Source organism: Carettochelys insculpta, chromosome 2, assembly GCF_033958435.1.
Source record: "Carettochelys insculpta isolate YL-2023 chromosome 2, ASM3395843v1, whole genome shotgun sequence".
Taxonomy (NCBI): Eukaryota; Metazoa; Chordata; order Testudines; family Carettochelyidae; genus Carettochelys; species Carettochelys insculpta.
In genome coordinates this window covers 6,430,855-6,452,332 of record NC_134138.1, presented here as the reverse complement: position 1 = coordinate 6,452,332, position 21,478 = coordinate 6,430,855, and the positions used below count along the sequence as shown (strand labels likewise).

Below are 21,478 nucleotides of genomic sequence, written 5' to 3'. Positions count from 1 at the left end.
ACGGTGAGAATTCTGTGTGCATAAAAAGGATGGGTATGTTTAAAGCTGTGTGGCAAGTTTAAAAACAGCTAAAGACTTCTAAGGCTATTGCCCAGACCATGGCATTGGAACCCAGTTTGGCGATGAGTGCTTGCCTTTTTGCATGCCCCTTAATTTTAAAAGGTGAATATCTAATAAATCAGTAAAAATAAATGTTCACCTTAACGCTAAAGCAAATAATTCACATCTGGAATGTATGTTGCTAGCAGAGGAGAATCATCAAGCTCCAAAATTCTTCCCCGTTATAACTTTTCTTTAATATTACTGTTCAGGATAAGTTGCTTCTGTTGTGGGATTTGTTTGTTTTTTGTTTCTTGGGTCAGGAAGGGGGAAGATGTTAATTTTGGCAGAGAAGTATATAGAGCATTAAAAATGCATTGTATAGTGTCATCTGGTGAGTGCTTACCTGAAATGTTTAATCACAATTAATTCATGCGATTAACTTGAAAATAAATCACAATTAAAAATCTGATTGATTAATTGCACCGTTAAACTATACAGTACCAACTCAAGTTTATTACATACTTTGCATGTTTTCCTACATTTTCATATTTATTTTTATTATGACACAGAATCCCAAGGGCACACTGCTCATTTTATATTTTTATTGCAAACATTTGCACGGTAAAAATGGGAAAAGAAAAAATTGTCTGTTACTCTCCTACAGGGGCTGTAGTGCAGTTTCTGCTGGGAAAATGCAACTTTCAAATGCAGATTTTTTTTTTTTTTTTTTTTTTTGGTTACAAAACTGCTGAAACAAAACAATGTAAAACTTGAGTCTTGACAAGTCCATTAAAAACCCCTTGCCATTGGCTCGCTGCTACATTTATCAATGAAAGTAGCAATCCGTTTAGGCATCACCTCTGCACGCAGAGTGGGCAAGATGGAGGCCCTAATGACCCGTCCACCTTACTCTAAATTCTTTAAAGACAAAGTGACTTTGGGACCACACCCAAAATTAACACTAAAGGTAACCTCCTCATTTCACTCAGTCAATGTATATGTCTCCCTGGTTCTACCAGTAACCACCTGGGTCTACTCAGGAATCAGTGTTCTACACAGTAGACCAGGGCTGAGAAATAACTTTTGATGGGGGTCCACTCCATGATCTTGTTAAGTGGACAAGGGCTGCAATTTCCTATGGAGGTTTGGTGTAGAAGGGATCTCGGGGTAGGGGACTGGGATGCAAGAGAGGGTGTAAGGTCTGAGAGGGATCTTGGGAGAAGGACATCATGCCCCTAGCCTGGAGCAGGCGATTGGGCTGTAGGTTCAGGTGGTGGTATGGGTGCAGGAGAGGATTCTGATTCTGCAGCAAGGGTGCAGAAAGGAGTACAGAGAATTTGGGTTATGACCTGGGGCAGAGTACTGGAGTGCAGCAGGGGCTGCAGCGTTGAGGAGGGGATATGGGTCAGGAGAAGATTCTGGCCTGTGGGGGCAGCGTAGGGAGGGAGTTCAGGGTTTAGGAGGGAGTTGTGACCTGAGGGTGCAGAGGGTTTGGGTGGTGACCTGGGATAGGAAGCTACATTGTGGGAGGCGATGGGGTGCCAGATTCAGGATTTGGCCAGGAGGTGCTGGCAGGCTCCCTGCAGCTCCAGACTGCTCGGCCCTCTCTCTCTCTGTGCTGTGTGCTGAGTGCAGAGACTTTGGGCATTGCTCCTGCCCCCAGCGCCATCATCGCAGTTTTCACAGGCTGATTTCCAGCCAGTGGGAGCTGCACTCGTGCTAGGGGCAGCATGCAGCGTACCCTCCCCCTCGTAAAGGGTGCATAGCGCCTAGAGGCACATGACCCCAGCAAGCCACTGGCCACGTTGAGCAACATGGGGCTGCGGCATGCAGGTAGCCTTCTGGAGGGTCTTGGTGGGCTGCAGTCTAGATCCAAAGGCTTGGTGGGATGGATCTTGCCTGCCCCGCCCTAGACTTTAGACAAACGCCAGCATTTTACCTAGACAGAACAAAACCGTTTCAGTAGGTCGCCAAGGCTCTGCGTATCTGCTGCAGAATGAACAGAAGGAACGACGATCTCAAAACCGATTGTCAAAATGGATTTCAAATTGCATACAAATGTGCAACCAACAATAAAAGAGAGAATCGCCACAGGGGCTGATGGCCTGTTCAAGAAGAGTTGTTTCTACCTTGACAGCCTTTCTACCTAACGTATCAATCAAAGAAATACGTCAGGTTGCAACCTGGGCCTCAGTACACATGCTCACAAACCACTGTGCAATCACAAACTATTCTAAGGTAACAGAGAGGAAGCTGTGCTAGTCTATACACTATCAAGACAAAAAGCAGTCAAGTAGCACTTTAAAGGGTAGCAAAATAGTTCATTAGGTGAGCTTCTGTGGGACAGACCCACTTCTTCAGACCATAGCCAGACCAGGATAGACTCAATGTTTAAGGCACAGAGAACCAAAAACAGTAAGCAAGGAGGACAAATCAGAAAAAGATAATCAAGGGGAGCAAATCAGAGAGTGGAGGGGTGGGGGGGAAGGTCAAGAATTAGATTGAGCCAAGTATGCAGACGAGCCCCTATAGTGACTCAGAAAGTTCCCATCACAATTTAAACCATGTGTTAATGTGCTGAATTTGAATATAAAAGCCAGCTCGGCTGTTTCCCTTTCCAGAACGGTGCAATAATTCTTCTTCAGTAACACACATACCTTAAGGTCATTGACAGAATGCTCCACTTCATTAAAATGTTGACTAACTGGTTTGTGGATCTGGAGTGTTTTGATGTCTGTTTTGTGCCCATTGACCCTTTGTCTAAGGGAGTTAGAAGTCTGTCCAATATACAAAGCATCTGGGCATTGTTGGCACATGACGGCGTATATGATGTTAGTAGAGGAGCATGAGAAAGTGCCCATGATTCTGTGAGTAACCTGGTTAGGTCCAGTGATGGTATTTCCAGAGAAGATATGTGGACAAAGCTGGCAGCGGGCTTTGTTGCAGGGAAAGTTTCCAGGACTGGTGTTCCTGGGGTATAGGCTGTGGCTGTTAGTAAGGATCCTCATGAGGTTGGGAGGTTGTCTGTAGGACAGAACAGGCATGTCACCCAGGGCCTTCTGGAGTGTAGCATCCTGATTAAGGATAGGTTGTAGGTCTTTAATAATTCGTTGCAGTGGTCTGAGTTGGGGGCTGTAGGTGATGACCAGTGGTGTTCTCTTCTTGGCTTTTTTGGGTCGATCTTGGAGTAGCTGGTCTCTGGGTATTTATTTTTTTACTTCTCCTGGTGGGTAATTCAGGTTTATGAATATTTGGTAAAGTTCTTGTAGTTTTTGGTCTGTCAGTTGGATCAGAGCAAATGCGATTGTGCCTAAGAGCTTGACTGTAAACAATGGATCTAGTCACGTGTGCAGGATGGAAACGAGAAGGGTGTAGATAAGTATAGCAATCCGTAGGTTTTCGGTACAGTGTGGTACTGATCAGGCCATCCTTGATTAGTACTGTAGTGTGCAGGAAATGTATCTCTTGCATGTTGTAATTGAGGCATAAGTTGATGGTGGGGTGTAGATTGTTAAAGTCTCTGTGGAATTCTTCTAGAGTCTCTGTGCCATGGGTCCGAATCATTAAGATGTCATCAATGTATCTTAAGTAGAGGAGTGGTAATAGGGGACGAGAGCTGAGGAAACGTTGTTCCAGGTCAGCCATAAATATATTAGCATATTGTGGGGCCATGTGGGTGCCCATAGCAGTTCCACTAATCTGGAGGTATAAATTGTCCCCAAAATGGAAATGATAATGTGTGAGAACAAAGTTACAGAGGTCAGACACCAGATTGCTTGTGGTGGCATCAGGGATGGTGTTCCTGATTGCTTGTAATTCGTCTTTATGTGGAATATTAGTGTACAGAGCCTCTACATCCATTGTGGCAAGGATGGCATTATCAGGAACTTTTCCGATGTTTTGTAATTTCCTCAGGAAGTTGGTGGTATCTCGGATATAGCTGGGAGCATTGGTGGCATAGGGTTTGAGGAGAGAGTCCACGTAACTGGATAGTCCGGTGGTAAGGGTGCCAATGCCTGAAATAATAATAATAATAATAGTAGTAACCAGGTTACTCACAGAATCATGGGCACTTTCTCATGCTCCTCTGCTAACATCATATATGCCATCATGTGCCAACAATGCCCAGATGCTTTGTATATTGGACAGACTTCTAACTCCCTTAGACAAAGGGTCAATGGGCACAAAACAGACATCAAAACACCCCAGATCCACAAACCAGTTAGTCAACATTTTAATGGAGTGGGGCATTGTGTCAATGACCTAAAGGTATGTGTGTTACTGAAGAAGAATTATCGCACCGTTCTCGAAAGGGAAGCAGCTGAGCTGGCTTTTATATTCAAATTCGGCACATTAACACGTGGTTTAAATCGTGATGGGAACTTTCTGAGTCACTATAGGGGCTCGTCTGCATACTTGGGTCAATCTAATTCTTGACCTTCCCCCCCACCCCTCCACTCTCTGATTTGCTCCCCTGATTATCTTTTTCTGATTTGTCCTCCTTGCTTACTGTTTTTGGTTCTCTGCGTCTTAAATATTGAGTCTGTTCTGGCCTGGCTCTGGGCTGAAGAAGTGGGTCTGTCCCACGAAAGCTCACCTAATAAACCATTTTGCTAGTCGTTGAAGTGCTACTTGACTGCTTTTTGCTTTGATATTCTAAGGCAGATGCAGTACGAGGTCTTTCAATACTGTCTTGGACTGACCAGCCTACTCTGGAACCCAACTAGCTGCAATGGGGTGTTCTGCTCTCCAGGGGAGCACCCACAGGGACAGCAGTTGAAGAAGGAGATTCTGTGAGAAGTGTGTCCCTGCTGGGTGCTCTGCTGCCCACTCACTTCCCCTCTGCTCTGGAATTCTGAGTAGGTGCTTTATGCTAGAGAAGGAACAGAGGGGGTCTGGCCAGTGTGCAAGCACTAACCGCAAGGTGGCTACTGCGCACATGCGCCCTGACCAGACGCTGCTACCAAAAGTCTCCCCTCAGCGGCATGGGGTCACCCACAGGGGGACCCATCTCGAACTGCAGTTACCGCGCAAGTTGCGTCATGCTGTCTGTCTTTGAGATCCCTGGTCATAACCTGCTTTTTTCTCTTCTGCAGCATTTGGAAACCTTGTTGGAGATTGCTCTGTTAGGACCGACGTTACTATAATCCTTAGAAATGTCTGTAAGGGCCCAGGTACATATGGCTTTCTTGCAGTATTAATGAGAGCATAGATAGCTGCCAGCATGAAAATAAAGTGAGTTATGTCTGATGCTATGTACAGGTCTTTGTCTTTACTTTGGTATTCCTCATCTCCTCTCCTTGGTTTCTAATCATGCCTTATTGTTCTATCTAATTGTAATTGCAAGTCATCCTATGTCTAGAAGCACCATTTGAAGCTGAAACTCTCTTATGCTCTGAAAACAAAAAGCAGTCAAGTAGCACTTTAAAGACTAGCAAAATGGTTTATTAGGTGAGCTTTCGTGGGACAGACCCACTTCTTCAGACCATAGCCAGACCAGAACAGACTCAATATTTAAGACACAGAGAACCAAAAACAGTAAGCAAGGTGGACAAATCAGAAAAAGATAATCAAGGTGAGCAAATCAGAGAGTGGAGGGGTGGGGGAGCTTATGCTCTGTGATGTACAAACCCATTAAGATTTTATGATCTGTTTAGAGGTGACTGATATATGGTAGAAGAAAGAGAGATGCACAGGGATAAACTGACTTGCTCAATGATTAGAACCCAGGTCTCCCAGTTTGCCCTGTCCCCTAGCCTGCTCTGCCTCTCATCTGCTTGAGAGAGGACTCTGTCATCTCCAAACCTGTCTGTAAAATGTGTCCTGAACATCTGTGGAACTGAGGGACTCAAATGCAAATGTAACAAGAGGACTATGAAAAATGGGAAAGGTAAAATAATTCACATTTCTTTACGGCCTTGATTAGAGGATCTCAACTCCATTTCACAGGCCTTTTCCTAATTTATGATGTTCTGTAGGTATTGCCCCACTTGCAGCTGCGGAAACTGAAGAACAGACATTGACTTGGATAACAGTGTGGATTAGCCATGGGCTCTGTGCCTAGGGGTCTTGGAGGGCTGGAGGGTTCTGGCTTCTGTCAGCAGCTGGAGAGGGAGGGAAACCCCCGCCCCCCAAAAAAATCCCCCATCCCCAGAAGAAGCTGCAGGACAGAGAATGTCTCTCAACACCCCCTTCCCCACTGGCAGAAGCTGTGGGATGGAGGATGCCCCAAGCAGCCCCCGTTCCTGCCAGAGGAAGCCCCCAGTGCCCCAATCCCTTCACTGGCAGAAGTGATGGGATATCAGGGGGAGCCCCCACTCCTGATCCTGTTTTCTGGCAGAAATGCTGAGTGGGAGAAGCCCCACTACCCTAACCCTGTTCCTCTGCAAAGGGGCAGGGAGTGTCAGAGGAAGTCCCAGCATCTGGACCCACACTGTGGCCCTGGGACTGGAGGAGCTCTCTCCCTGCTATGTCCAGGGGCTCTGATGGTGGGGACAGAGCTTCTCTCGTTGGGGCGGGTGGGATGTTAAGGAACAAATGGCTTGTGGGGTGGACGGAATGGGGGGAACCCTTAGTCCAACAGGAGTGGGTTTTGATGGAGGGGTAGAAGGGGGTGCGGCAGAGGCACAGGCCGAACGGGTGGAGAGCGGCTCCCCATTTCCTTTGGCCCAGAGGTGGATTACAATTCCCGGAGCTCTGGCAACAGTGAGAGTTTGGTAAAAAATTCCCCAGCATTGCTTGCTCGCTGTGCTTCAGCTCCACCTTTTGGATAAATCCTGGGGTCACAAGGCACTGGTGGTGATGGCCAGCATTTAAGCAAAATGTTGTATAGCTGTGCTTTGGCATGTTTAGACTACATGGTGCTTAAAATGCTGGCAGCAGCCACTTGGATACATGTCTCGTTTCATGTTTGTGGAGCAGGCTGGCGGATCTGTGGGGAGGCCCTTTTAAAAAGCAGGGGGGACTTTCTAATTCCTGGTTTTATGTGTTCTCCCTTCCTGGCAACAAGACATGGTAACGACTTTCTTTCTGATGCTTGCCTTTAGTTCAGCTGGCTGAATCAAGTCCACAAGGGCCTGGCACTGAGCACAGGTGGTCCACCTGTTAATTCAAGGCTGTTCCTAGGCTGGCTAAATGGGGGGCAGGAGAGGTGTTCTTGCACAGGCTGTGTTGCTCTCTTGTTCCTAAATATTTCTCACCTCTCCATTTCCAGGTGACACTGACTGCCTGGATCTGGATACTTGATTTAACAGTTCAATATGTACACTGAGGATGCTCTGGCATCTTAACTCCCCATCTACAGACATTTTTAAAGTCAGTGTTTGGGCTGAAATGTCTCAGGCTTGTACTTGGCCAAAAGCTGGATGTTTTTGGAAAGAACACTAGTCTGTGACCATTTAGGAAAGCATTTTTAGAGGTTTAAAGTATTTTGGAGATATCGAATAACAATCCTTTCCTCCTTTTCTACCAACTTGCACTTGAGGTTCTTAGCAATTTAAAGACACTTAATCCGCAAATGTCCCTGGAAAGGTAAATAAAATCCCTGTTTCCAGGTGCAGAAATTGACACGGAGGGAGGTGATGTAGTAAAACTGTGGCAGAATCGTTTTTAATGTCTCCAGTCTAGAAGTCCTGGGTACAAACCATTAGACAGGCAACCCCATGCTTCCAAGTGGCACTGAGCATAGTTTTGAGTGAGAACAAGAGCCTGTGAAATACAGTGAAGTCTTGATCTGAAGAAGTGGGTCTGTCCTACAAAAGCTCATCACCTAATCAATTATTTTGTTAGTCTTTCAAGTGCTACTGGACTGCTTTTTTGTTTTGATAGTGTATAGACTAGCATGGCTGTCTCTCTGTTACTAGTGAAATCTTGGTTACCAATAGCATTGTAAGTGCTCTTGCTTTCTAGGTAGCCTTTGGTGAGCACTGCAAGAGACATCTCTAGTGTCCATCCCACTCCCCACAGGCAAGCCCTATTTTCTATAGGACTTTGTCTTGCCCTTGCATATAACTGACCTTTAGCTGTTGGCCGATTTACTGTCCCCTTGTAATCCTGATCTGTAGTTTACTCCTCCACACAGTAAGTGAGAGTAAAATTGAAATTACTTTTCATTCTCCTCCTGCCTTAGGAGGAGACAAACTGTCAGGTAAAAGCCTCTGGTCTTTCCAGTTTTGTCATGTTGTGTGTCTATGCAAATGCAGTTTTCTGCATCTAAACAAACCCCCACTCAGCCTTCTCCTCTCCTCTAGCCTTGATCCTTGGGAAGAGGTGGTGGTGGAAGTTAATGGCCTCTTGTTCCTATTACTGTAGGAACATGAAACATAATAAAGCACAGTCTCTTCAATTACCATCATTGCATTCCTCCGACGTTTTACTGTCATTGACAGCCTCCTCCCCCTTAGTTGGAATTCTCTTGGTGTCTCTTAGTAACACGCATAATCTTTCATTTAGGCTATGTCCTGACTGACTCGGCCTTCTGCTAAATGGTGGGTAGTTCAGACTAACTTTCTACTATATCCAGGTCATTGTTCCTGTGCCTTCATGCCCCCAAAACTTTTTCTACGCCAGGGTAATCCTTTTTCCCAGATGCAGCCCCTGTATCAGTGGTTTTGTGGTGCCACAAAGTGACTTGGGCGGTGTTGGAGTCATACGGAGTGGATATCAGACGGTTGTTGAAAGATATCGATGATTATGCAGAGGCAGCGGTGGGAACATGTGGGGAGTTGGGAAGCTGGTTTAAAACAAGTAGAGGTACGAGACAAGGAGATCCAATATTGCCAGGTATCTTCATTGCACATCTGGAGAGAGCGATGGACAAGATCAAGGAAGAGGTAGAAGGGGTATCTGTGCACAGGAAAAGAATTAACAACTTGAGGTTCGTGGATGATATAGTTATCATTGAGGAAGATGAGGAGAAGCTAGTGAAAACAGTGCGGGTGTTAAATGAAGAAGGGAAGCGGTACAGACTGATTATGAACATTGATAAAACAAACAATGGTATTTTGCAGATAAGGAAATAGGAAGGAAGATCAGTGTGGATGGTATTGAACTAGAAAATGTAGAAAAGTTCACATCTGGGGAGCAGCATAACATATGATCTAGACTGTAAGATGGAAATAGCGACTAGAATAGCGAAAGCATGAGTGAGTTTAAAGGCAGTGGATCAGATCTGGAAAAGCAAAGCAATTAGCTTAAGAACGAAGCTGAGCATCTTGAAAACGTGTGTATTCATCAGCATGTTGTACAGATGTGAGACGTGGGTGATAACGAAAGATTCGAAAAGACGAATATTGGCATTCGAAAGGAGTTGTTGTAGAAAGATTCTGAGAATAGGATGGATTGCAGAAGGTCACCAATGAGGAATTATATAGAAAGATACAGCTGAAAGAGAACCTGCTGCAGAAGGTTATAAAACGGAAGCTACAAGTAGTTGGACATATTTGCAGAATGAACGACGAATGAAAAATCCAGACCCTGGTATTCGGCATAATGGATGGTTCGAATAGGAGAGGCAGACCCCACAGAGAATGGGTAGATGATATAGTAGATTGGTGCGGAGCTAGTCTACAGAAACTAAGCCACTCTGCACTGGATAGGGAAAGATGGAAGGAAATAGTGAGGGAGGCATCAGACACCAACGGGCGCTGAGCCCCTGGTTACTACTGATGATGATGATGAGTAACTTCTCTACTTTACTTCAGTGATATAGGCCCTGTATTATGGCCACAGCTTTCTTTCCTGGGGGATCCAGCAGTTCTTTCTTTTGGAGTCTGTGTTCCTAAATTACTTTTCTATGTCTTCCAGGAATCAAATCAAGGTGTTCTGTGCAGCAGATCATCTATTACTAGGCTGCTAGGTGTCCTTGGCAAATCGTGCTCTATCTGTTACTTTTGTTTGCAGGAGGAGAAGCAGGTCACCTGGCTAGTTCTTACAACTGTGGGGACTTGTGTGCCCTTTCCAACTTTTCTGGAGGTCTCCATGTTCCTCCTTAGATAAGTTTTTAAACTTTTCTGGCTCAAGCTACTAAGTGAGCTGAGTTGTGTGAAGAGGAGTGTTTTGGGGACAAGCCTAGGTGAAGCTGGAGTACCATCTATCGGGTGGAGAGAGAGGATCTGGGAATGTATCCAAATGGAGCGCCTCTGTAAGCTAGCAGGCTCACTTCCAAGCTATGTACTCTAGGAACCTCTGCTGGGTAGTGGAAATGCAGTTTTGAAGCCTGTTGGTATTTTCCAGATTGATCTGTTCCTGCCAGAAACCAAGCTCAGACATGCCCATCTGTCACTGTGGACTGGCCAGAACGTGCTATATAAACCAATACAAGAGCTTTTGTATTGATCATTGCACAGCAGATCGTTTTTTGCCTATTTCACTTCTGCATACAGTAAATACAATTTTGTATTTAGAAAAGAAAATAGAAAAAGTGACTGAAAAATAGTCTTGCTTGTAAGAGTAGAGTGTGTTTGATGGAGGCTTTGTTTTCAGGAGAGTCTTTCCTCCGGCGGTGATAGAGATACTTGCAGATCTTCAGTAACATTAGACTACACCTTCCTCGGCTGAATTCCCAATGGGAGCAGTCAGTTTGCATCCTATTCAGATGAATATATAGCTGCAGTAAAAAAGACTAAATAGCATGAATGAGTGTAATTCAGCACAAGTAATGCTAGTGGAGCGATTAACCTAGTTAATTTTAGTAAATGTGGTATTAAAATGGATTGGTGTAATTAAATATTAATATCATTAACAGCTTAAATAGTAACATACCCTGCGACAGGGCCTTCCTTATCTGACCGCATGGTAACAAATCCTCCATGCCCACCTAAGATGTTAGTGTTATTTGGGCTGCATAATGTGGTCACATAGATTCTTCTCCAGCTTCTAGGTCCTTCGGCTTAGGGTGAAGAATCTTTAAGGCTTTTTGCACCATAAGACAAATGATACACACGTTAGCAGTTCTGATTTCGTCCAGGAGTGGGTAATACTGCAAATAGACACCAGCCAACTCCTAACATCTAGAAAGAGAACCAAGAAAAGCTCTGTTCCTACTAGACCTGTCCCAGGTATATTGCATCTTCCATATATGTGTGCTGCTGAGGAAAGGGATGCACTGCTGCCATTTCTGTAGTAATGTCAAATATTCTACTATTCAACACCACAAAGCTGGCTCCCAGCTACTTGTTCCACAGCTTCACATAGAGCTTCTGCCAAGCGGGTCTTTGCCCAGGAAAGCTTGTGATCCAAAATATCTGTTAGTCCATAAGGTGCCACAGGACTACTTCTTGTTCTCGAAGATACAAACTAACATGGCTACCTCTCTGATACTGTGGCACCTTAAAGACTAACAGAAATGTATGAGCGTAAGCTTTCGTGGGCAAAGACCCACTTCGTCAGATGCAGGTCCCGCATCTGACGAAGTGGGTCTTTGCCCACGAAAGCTTACGCTCATACATTTCTGTTAGTCTTTAAGGTGCGACAGGACCCCTCGTTGCTTTTGCAGATCCAGACTAACACAGCTACCCCTCTGATTCTCTCTGCTACTGTGAAGGCTGTTACTTTGAATTACTGCAAAGCCTGATAAAAAGGCTGTGAGATTTGACGAAGGGGCTCCTCTGCTTCTGCCTTTGTTTTAGCACTGGGTTAGCAAATGGAAGTTTTAAGGGCCTTTTGTTTCTGTGTGTATCTCCAGCTTTTTTTAGAGATTTAAACAACAATATACTATTTTCATAACAATGTATGGCTTGTTACTGGTGTGCATCTATTTACCATAATTCCTTATTCAAGAATAAGTGAACTACATTTAATGGCAGACTTTTGATTTCCATGATTAGAAAAGCTTCTAACATGATACTTCTAGTTGTCAGCTTTTTCAGAATGCAGAATATTTTTCCTGTCGTAATCCAAGCGACTCCTGCTTTAAAATAGGGCAAACAGCAAAGGATGGACATGCAACTTCCAAAAGATGTTTGCCTTAACTGGAACTCCCTGGCCAGCAAACTATTCTGATTTTAAAGATGCTCTTTTCATGAAAACACTGATGGATGCGTACAGTGTAGTATGCTGTGGGAACTTTCTCAATTTATTAAGGGGACTAAACTATTAATGTTTGCCTTTATGAGGCTTTTACTTCATATGTCACAAAGCACCTCATAAAGGGAGGAAAGTTTCACCATCACCACTTTATAAATTGTGGGGGAGGACTGGCCATTTAATAAAGGAGCTGGCTCTTGTAACACTTTCCCCTTGGGAGGAGCCCCAGCTAGGAGGAATACATCTTTTGCCTGCCATCAAAGCAGCTGTGGTGGGAGAGGAGGAGGAGGAGGAAGAATAGACTGGGTTCCTTCCACCCTAAATCCATTCCCTGCAGATGGCTCAGCTGCTAAAACTTTCTTTGGGAAGCCACACTGGTCAGGTGCCCCAGTACCATCTTGTGGTAGGAGGAAGAACCAGAGGGCTTGTCTACAGTACAAGTTAAGTGGACATCTAGCTACCATGACAGTTAAGTCAGTAGTGGCATGTCCACACCATGCTCCTTGTGTCAGTGAAACATGTCCTCACTAGCAGCACTGATGCAGACAGTCATGGGCTGTGGGTAACTGTTCCATAATGCAACTTGCCATAGCGTGCTTTGAAAAGGGTCTGCACTGCCTCATGAGACCAAAACATTTTCACAGAGGGTACTTGGAACATGGTTCCAATGTTTTCCCCTGATTTCAGCTGGAGCACAATACTTTGTGCTTTTGAGGAGTGGGATAAGAGGGGGGCAGCCAGCATAGCTACAGAAGTGGCGTATCCCAAGAAACATGGACCCTGTTTAGTTGTTCACTGTTGTTGTGAGCGTTACAAATACCACATGCCTTTTCCATCTGTAAAGCTGCTGCATGGAACATTGCCATGTCCTTCAGGAAGCCATAGAATGAAAGAATTCCTTGTTGCTTCTGGCAGTTGTGCAGCAGCTGAACATGATGGAGAGTTGTTTCCAGGCCTAAGAAACACCCACTGACTGGTGAGGATTGCATCGTTACACAGGTATAGGATGATGATTAGTGGCTGCGGAACTTTTGTATGGACAACGCCACTGTCTAGGTCAGGAGCTGTGTGCAGGACTCTTGCCAGCTTGCAGTACCGTACCTGAAGTTAAACCTGCTCTCAGTGGAGAAGTCAGCAGTGATAGTTGTTTGGAAGCTTGTTGTGCTAAACTGCTAGTGAAGAGAGGGAATCAGTATGAAGTTGGTAAATTCACTGTGGGCTGTTGACGTGCAAGTATGCAGGGCCTTTAATCATCTGTTGCTAGAAAGGGTTGTGACTGTGGGCAAATGTGCAAGAGGTACTGGATGGTTTTGTGATGGTAGGGTTTCCTAACGGTGCATATGTGTACACTAACAAATAAAATTGAATTTATCTAAGTCAAATTTGTAACACTCAATTTTATAAAGCTGAAGTTGAGTATCCTTACCCACCCACAAAGTCGACTTCGTATGTCCCACTAATTGCCAGAGTTCGACTGTTGCAGCAGTGCATTGTGGGAACGTATCCCACAGTTCCCTGAGCCCTGTTGTATTCTGGTTTTTTGTTTTTTTTTTTGCTGCTGCATTATGGGGAAAAAATCACCGCAAGTGGTTGTGGGAGTGTGATGTCATCTTCCCACACTGCATTGCCTTCAAAACAAGTGGCCACTCTTCAGAAATCTCTTTCCCCAAGGAGATATTGTTTGAGTTGTCTACGTCATGGACCTTTTAACCAAATGTGTCCTGAAAGTGCCTGCTGTCATCTTCCCAGACTGCATTGCCCTCATTCACCTCCCTTTGAAACCAACCAGTCAATTTTCAGAAGGAAATTAGGAAAAGCTTGGAATCCCAGAGGGCATTGGTGTCCAGTGCTTAGCATCACTCAGAAGAAGAAGAAAAGAAAGGAAGAGAGAGTGCCTCAGTTTCTGGTGGTTAGCCTCTCTTCCCCCATTGAAAAATTGTGTGAACAGGTGCCTGGTGAAAGAATACCTTCAATCTCACAGAGGGTTAAAGCTGAATCACATGCAGCAAGGTAGTGGGGGAATGCCGGAGGGCACAGGGGTTTAGTAAGGTAACTGCCTGTGTGTGAGAGGAAAGGAAGAGAGAGCACCCAAGCTCCATTCATAGTGTAGCAAGCCAGGGAGCTGTCAGTCTCACCTCTTAGGGTGTCTCTTCTCCAGGTGTCTGTGCCATGCTAACAGGAACCTCAGTGTTCCCCTCTGGTGAACTAACACCTTGAACTTGAGCCTCCTGAGAACTGTACAGCAGCCAAACGGCTCAGTAAAGGTGGTCAGGCTACCATAATCTACAAGCACTTCAGCAAACCTGTAAAGTTACTTGTGTTCAGTGGCGCTGGTCACTGTTGTCTCTACTCAAAAATTACTCTGCTTGTGAATAGCAAGGATGCCTTCCCCTGTCCTGACTGTGCCAAGCTAGCAGACACCTCATTTCTCCCCTGGGAAAGAACACAGTTCACGGGATAGGGCATCAGGTCAGGGAGCTGTTTTTTTCCCCCCTCCTGTGAAAATGCAGGACACTGGAGAGACTGTGTGGAGTTCCCCTGAGCCACACGCTTTGGAAAGTGTGTGGAGGGGGCAATTCACAATGTAGCTATTTGGGGGGCTGCCACACCCCAAACCTTGGGAACCAGAGGCTCACCCGAGGCTCCTGTTGCATGGCGCAGGCACCAGGATATAGGTAAGGCACTGCAGTGGGGAGCAGCCAAGGGCTTCTGTTGATGATCAAGGCTTCAGCATCCCCAAATCTTTGCCATGGTGAGACACCCCCCCCCCCATGACAGCCTGCCCCCGAAAATCTTTCCAGCCTTTGGAGCCTTTCTCATATGCAAGCCAGGACACGGTGCTGTCTGGCAGCATGGTCTGCACCGCTCTGCGTACATATGTTTTTTATTGGGTCAGGGGCTAGCCACTTGGTGTGGTTGGGCGGGGGGCTGTGTGGCACCTGTGGGGGAGGGAGGGCTACACCCATTAAAATATGCACTGCAGAAAAGTGTCTCAGCCCCTCATACAAGCATGATCCTTGCAGCCTAGCCTCCAGGTGGTGGGGCAGGGGTTGGCCTGCCACATGGCACCGGAGGGCTAACTCCCTGACTGCATAGAGCCTATGGGGGAGTGGGGCCTCCACGTACAAATGTGAAGAGCTGGAAAAAAAAATCTCTGCCACTCCTGCTATATCCTGTGCTTCGCCTTCACCCCACGCAGGGCAGGACATGTTGCTCCACCGTCTGATGTGCGGCTGTCTCGTCCCAACTGCCAAGCTGCCATGTGGTGGAGTGGGGGCTAGCCCGCCAGCCAAACTGAGACTGTCTCTGTCCTGATGGCGCCATGCTGGGGCTGTTTTTCATGGCTAGATGCAATCACCGTGCTGATCATAAAGAAACGAATTCAGAACACCGGGCTTCCTGTTTCCTACTTCCTGCACTCCTGGAGAGCATGGGAAGTGAAAGAGGACAGCGTGTACACGTGTGGGGCATTGTGGCATACCCAAGGGATACATCTGGAGGCCAATAAAATCAATTTAAAGTAACGCTGTTTCCACACTGGCATTAATCCAACCTTCAAAATTCAAACTTGATGTTACTCCGAGTTGCATGGTCAGCATAAGAAAATCAACCTTAGTGTTTCCTAAAATTGACCTAATGGTTTTTGCAGTGAAGACACAGACATTGTAAAATTGAGCTAACTGCTTTAAAAGGAACTTTATGTGGTAGTGCAGACATAGGCTGTGGTGGGGTGATAGAGGTATGCATACTATCTATTGTGGCACCAGACCAACTTGCCCAGGAGAATATAAACAGAAAGGGATACATTTCAGCCTTGTTGCAAGCATTGGTGGATCACTGGGGCCATTTGACCCACATCAACTTAGGATGGTCAGGGAAGATGTGTAATATGTGCAGGGAAGGTATATCATATCTGTGTCACTCTGAACAGACTTGGTTTCTTAAAGGTGCAAGCAAGAACTTTCCCAAGTGCAAACAAACCATGTGTGATGTTGAAATATCAGCAGTGATTCTGGGAGGTCAGCCTACCCCTTATTTACGTCTCATGAAGTGGAATATCAGACGTCTGGTTCAACAATTGGTTCAGCAAGTACAGAATGGTGTTCGAATGCACCTTTGGCCATTTAAAAGGTTGCTGGCTCAGTTTGTTTCCCATGTAAGCGAACCAGTAAATGCAATAATACTACTTGCTTTGTGCTTCATAATATCTGCAAGGTAAAGGAAGAGATGTTTCCACAGAGGTGGGGCATCAAGGTGGATAGGCTGTCTACCAATTTTGAGCAGCCGAATACCAGGGCTATAAAAAGATGTCGATGGGAAACACTGCATCTCGGGGAGGCTTTGAAAACCCATTTTGGTAATGACTCACTGTGCGCTGCTTCACTATATTGGGCCTTCCCATGCTGTGAACCTTGTTTTGACTGCTGGAATTTTGTCTCCACCAGTTTTTGCTCTTCGTTGCTTCAGTTGCCCTAGCCTCCGCTCCTCTGATTTTTAATTAAGATGAATTCATACTCAGGACATGTACCTTTAATTGAACAAACATCCTGAAACTTAAGAATCACAAATAGAACTTTGGATATGGGGAGACTAAAGCTGGGAGGGGAAAAATACATTCATCTTGTCTTTAAAAGCACAGTGACCTTGCCTGTTATGCTCCATCCTATGAGTGAAATGGGACCTTCCCCCTAGGCTGAGTGAGAGGGATATAGCATCCCAACCCCCTCCCCCAGCCACCTCCTGGAACATTTGGAAGAGGTGGAGGGGTCCTAGTGATACTGGAATGTTTTTGTGCAAGTGCTGCAGAGGGAGAGCCTCAAGGCATTTCACCTAAAGTTCAACCAGATGCCTCAACTTGTTGTTTTGTTCCTTCAGAATCCTCAGCATTTCTTATGGGGCCACACCCACTCTCCTGGCCTGTTCTCCTGCTTGCCACCTTCATGTTGTCTGCTTGGTGTTTGCTGCTCCAGAGGAATTCGCTGTCTCAGTGGGTGTCATCAGGTTCTCTTTTTGCCTTGTCTTATCTGGCAGAGCCTCTCCACCAGTGTGGAGAAAAGTGCTGAAGGCCCCACTTTCAGCTATATGCCAGGGGAAGCTCAAAGCAACCATTGTCAGTCCAGACCCAGTGTCTAGTGCAGTTGTTGTTATATAAAAATCACTCCCCATATTTCACAGAAGTTTGAGGAACGTTTTCATTTACACGTAGTATTCATAGGGCAGTTTGCTGTCCTAGCCATGGGGAGTGTGGCTGTACGGCATGGGCACTGACATGTCTGTTGTGCAGTAAGCTGAGGTCCAGAAATATAAGCACGCCTATCACAGGCCTTGTATGAGGCCTGAAGCCTGGACAACAATGGTCAAGACTTTGCTACCATAAAGCAGAGTTAAGCTATTAGCAAAAGGTAGGGCTTGCCCAAGGAGGGCTGACAGTGTGAAACGCTAATTGACATGAGGCACAGGTGTAAAACACACTAATTGGAACTGGGCACAAGTGAAAAGCACACTCTAGAGGAATAAGAACATGATGTTAAAAAGCACCGTGGTACCCACATGCTCCTCGCAGATAACAGGGTCATACCAACCCAGGTTTAGGACAGACTCTGAAATGACAGCATGATCGATTTTATAGGTGTTTTGATCGAACCACTAGGTGCAAGGTTTTGTGTGTATCTAGCGTAAGAGTGTAGCACCCTGATGTGTCAGGAGTGACTTGTGACTTGTTTATGGCTGTATATAAAGATGCGTCTTGGAGGGTCTGCCTTTTGCCCAGCATAAGGGTCAGTGGGATCTCCCACTGACTAAGCTGAACCCATTGTCAGTGGGTACATATATGCAGTGGGTCAGTAGAGTCTGCTGACAACTCTTACAGTACTCCATTTGACAATAAACCTGGTCGGGTGCCTTCGATCCTTATCTGATCCAATCTGCAGCAGGACCAAAGGTGGACAGGGGGCTGTGCCACCTTCCCTTTGTAACATGGACATTGTCTGGAGATTGGGGATCTTGGCAGAGGCTGGGCTGCAGGGTTGCTTGTGATGGAGAGTTGATGCCACAAAATTTCCCTCTTCCTGCCCCTCAGTTTTCTCTGGTGCCTCCATTGCTAGCCATCATTCAGGGCTTGTAGTTTCTAAGATCCACACTAACTCTTGACACCCAATCTTCAGCCATGTTTTGGAAACCATGGGTGAAGGGGAAGGAAATCAGCGTGGGTGGGAGGAGCAGAGGCATTGTTTGTGGTCTGAGCAATTGAAATGAAAACTGCCACCGTCTCCATCAGGTGACGATCGCTGATATCACTCAGCTGAGGGTAACAGAGGTGGCAAAGGTGCAGATGCTACAGGTGTCCGAGTACAAACTAGGTCCTTATGCATCATACTCTAATGCGTTCCAACTACATAAGAACAGTTGTATTAGGTCAGACCAAATGTCCATTTAGCCCAGTGCCCTGTGCTGCAACAACAGCCAGTGCCCTGTGCCCCAGGTATAATGAGCAGAACAGTGCATGGGAAGTTAGTCTACCGCGGTGGAAGAAATAAGGCACCTTCCCCAGGAACCATTTGCAGCAGGTAGCAGAGTTCCTTCAGGACATTTCCTGGAGCTCTCCAGGGAGGAGTCCTAGGCTATCCCTGTGTATGCAAACAGACTTTTTTGTCAGTCACCTTCTGCCTAACTGTTGTGGCCATGGGGAAGTAGATGGTAGACGAGGTGAGAAAAAGTGGGTATTTTTAATTAAAAATTAAAAAATACAACACGTGATGACAAATTATTACTTGGTATTGCATAGTATCAGAGAGGTAGCCATGTTAGTCTGTATCTTCGAGAAGAACAAGAAGTCCTGTGGCACCTTATAGACTAACCAATGGCAGAGCATGATGCCAGGGAAGGAATCTCTGGTGAGTATGCAATAGACTTACTGCATACTCACCAGAGATTCCTTCCCTGGCATCATGCTCTGCCAGCCACCATGCTCTTCTGTGACTGGCTAAACTGCTTCAGGGTAGCAACCAGCTCCAGGCTGCCCCGGAGATTGTATCTTCCGCTCTTCCTTCTAATCCAAGGCTCCCTCCTCAGTGTTTTTTGTCCTGCCCTGGGTTTCCCACCTCAGAGGTATTCACATTGCTGTGATGGGTTGTGGTGTGATCAACACTGAGAATCGCATGCAGCTCCTCGTTGAAGCAGAATGTCTGTGGTGTACCAGAGTGACCCTTTGCCTTCTGGTATACCTGCCACATTTCCTTGATTTTTTTTGTTTTTTTTTTTTTCACATGACACTGCTGCATGGCGCTGGGCTAGCTCTTCTCCCACATGCGCTACCCAATCAGCTCACAAATGTTCTATGGCTGGATTGAAGCTGTGTCTGCTCTGCCGCTCCACCCCACAGATGAAGATCTATTCCAGGTGGGCATATGTTTATTACATGGACCTGCCGCGGTCAGCTGTACTCCAGGCCAAAGAAACAGGAAGTGGAAATTCAAAAGTTCCTGGCTCTTTAATCAGGGAGAGGCTGTTTCCTGTGTACAGGCTGCTGGGTGGTGAGATTGAAAACATTTACCATAATAGTTGCAGCAGAGCATTGTGGGACACCTTCCAAAGGCCAGTTTTGTCATCTTAAGCAATACAGTGCTACCTCTGTCAAGCGAACACCAAGTGAAACACTCCGCCTCTCGTGGAGGTGGAGAAATTAAATTGATGTCGCAGGTGAGTTATATTGGTGGACCTACCTAGGAGGTAAGGCAGATAATGTCAGCCTGACTGTAATGTGGGCCAGGCCAGAGACTCACCCAGTAGCTGCCAGAGCTGGGTTGGATGTGTGGAAATTTTTCCTTAGATGTCAGCAGATCCCTTCCAGTTTCTTATAGGGTAGGGATGGGGAACCCCCTGGCTTTGCCTGGGTTTGGCCCCTGAGGGTCAGGACTCCTTCCCCAGCATCCGACCTGTTGGGGGTTTGGGGTGTGGAGCCCTGAGCCTGGAGGGCTAGATTCAGGCAAGCCAGGACCGAATCCAGTTCACAGGCTCGGCCAGGCTGGGGCAGGAATGGACTCCCCCACCACCCTCCTGGGGAACAGCACTGCTTTGGAGGGTTTTCCCCTGCTGCTCCAGTTGGCTGGAATTCCAGCCAGAGCAAGGGGGATGCTGCCTGAGAACGACAAGGCACATGGACCCACGTAAGCTAAGTGCTCCCTTATTACCCAGACCCCCCAGCCCGCTCCTGCACCTTACACCATCCAGATTGCACAGCCTGCTCCTTCATTCTCTCTCCCTCCCAGATCCCACACCCAAGCCCACTTCCTGCTAGCCCCTTCTCAGACTGAACCCCTCATTTTGTCCCCACCCCAGAGCCTAAGGGGGCCTGCAAAACCTTGTAGCCCTGGGCCCTGGGGTGCTAGGTTACTGGAAGGAGTGCCTTTTTTTTCTCAGGTGTTTTTTTTTTCAGTCAGGGACCCTGTCATTGAGGGTTCTTTTGTGTTCGTGTTGTGTAGCCATGACTTCTTTTTTTCTTGTGGGTCAATGACCCTCTGCCACAAAAAAGCTTCCCCACTCTAGGGGATAGTGCTATTTCTATGTCATGAGTCAGGTTATGTGCTTTGAGTCGGCATTGCAGGTTGGCTGAGGCACGTGACTGGGGGAAGGTGTGGGCTGGGGAATAAATACAAGAAGCTTTTGTATGGTTAGTCTGCACATTCACAGAATCATAGGGCTGGAAGGGACCTCAGGAGGTCATCTTGTCCAGACTCCTGCTTCAAGCAGGATCAGCCCTCACTAGGTCATCCCATTGTTCACAAAGAAACAATTTTTTTTGCTTTCTGTCTTTTTTGTTTTCTGTGCTCCTTGGGGAGTCAATGCTGTATATAATCTTGGGCAAGTCTCTAATAGTACTAGTCTAACTGTACAAAAAAATCAGTTTATAACACCCCCCCCCAAAAAAAAAAGGCAAACAGGGCGTTAGAGAGGGAGTTCTCCAGGTAAAGTCAAAGCAAATACAGGACTCTTAAGTAAGAGGCTGTCTGTGTGTGTGTTGTGTTTGGGGCTTTCTGGCTGTGGTATATTTCTGCTTTGTGGTGTGTGTGTGTGTGTGTGTGTGTGTGTGTGTTGTGTTCCCTCCTTTCCCCCCCTTCCCCCACCCAGAGGGTGGACTGGGACTAGGACTGGCAGCTGGAAACTGTTGGCTTCTAAATAAGCTTGATATCTAGAAGCCTCTGCTGATTGGCTGAGCCTCAGTAAGGGGAGGGACTTTGAGGCAGTTCAGAGCTTTATAAAGTAGTATCCAAGCAAACAGGTGAGCTTGCAAACAGGGAGTTTAGAGAGGGAGTTTGGAAGGGAATGGAAGGGGCCAGGGACCCTTGCCTTTCTTTTAAATCCCTTTTCTAGGGTGGCAGGCATGGATAGTGACAGGTCTACTGCTGTTACCTGC

At 46.3% G+C, this 21,478-nt stretch overlaps 1 protein-coding gene across 5 annotated transcripts in view; it reads left to right on the top strand.

Annotated features, from left to right (window-relative positions):
• The window catches only part of ARHGAP39 (Rho GTPase activating protein 39), a 369,615-nt gene that overhangs the window by 70,694 nt on the left and 277,443 nt on the right, over window positions 1–21,478 (top strand). For 2 of the 5 annotated variants that reach the window (XM_074986535.1, XM_074986534.1), the window contains exon 2: window positions 19,360–19,464. The exons of the other annotated variants lie outside the window; for them this stretch is intronic. In XM_074986535.1, coding sequence (XP_074842636.1) covers window positions 19,360–19,464 — 105 coding nt within the window. The remainder of the gene's footprint in view (window positions 1–19,359; window positions 19,465–21,478) is intronic. 5 annotated transcript variants of the gene reach the window in all.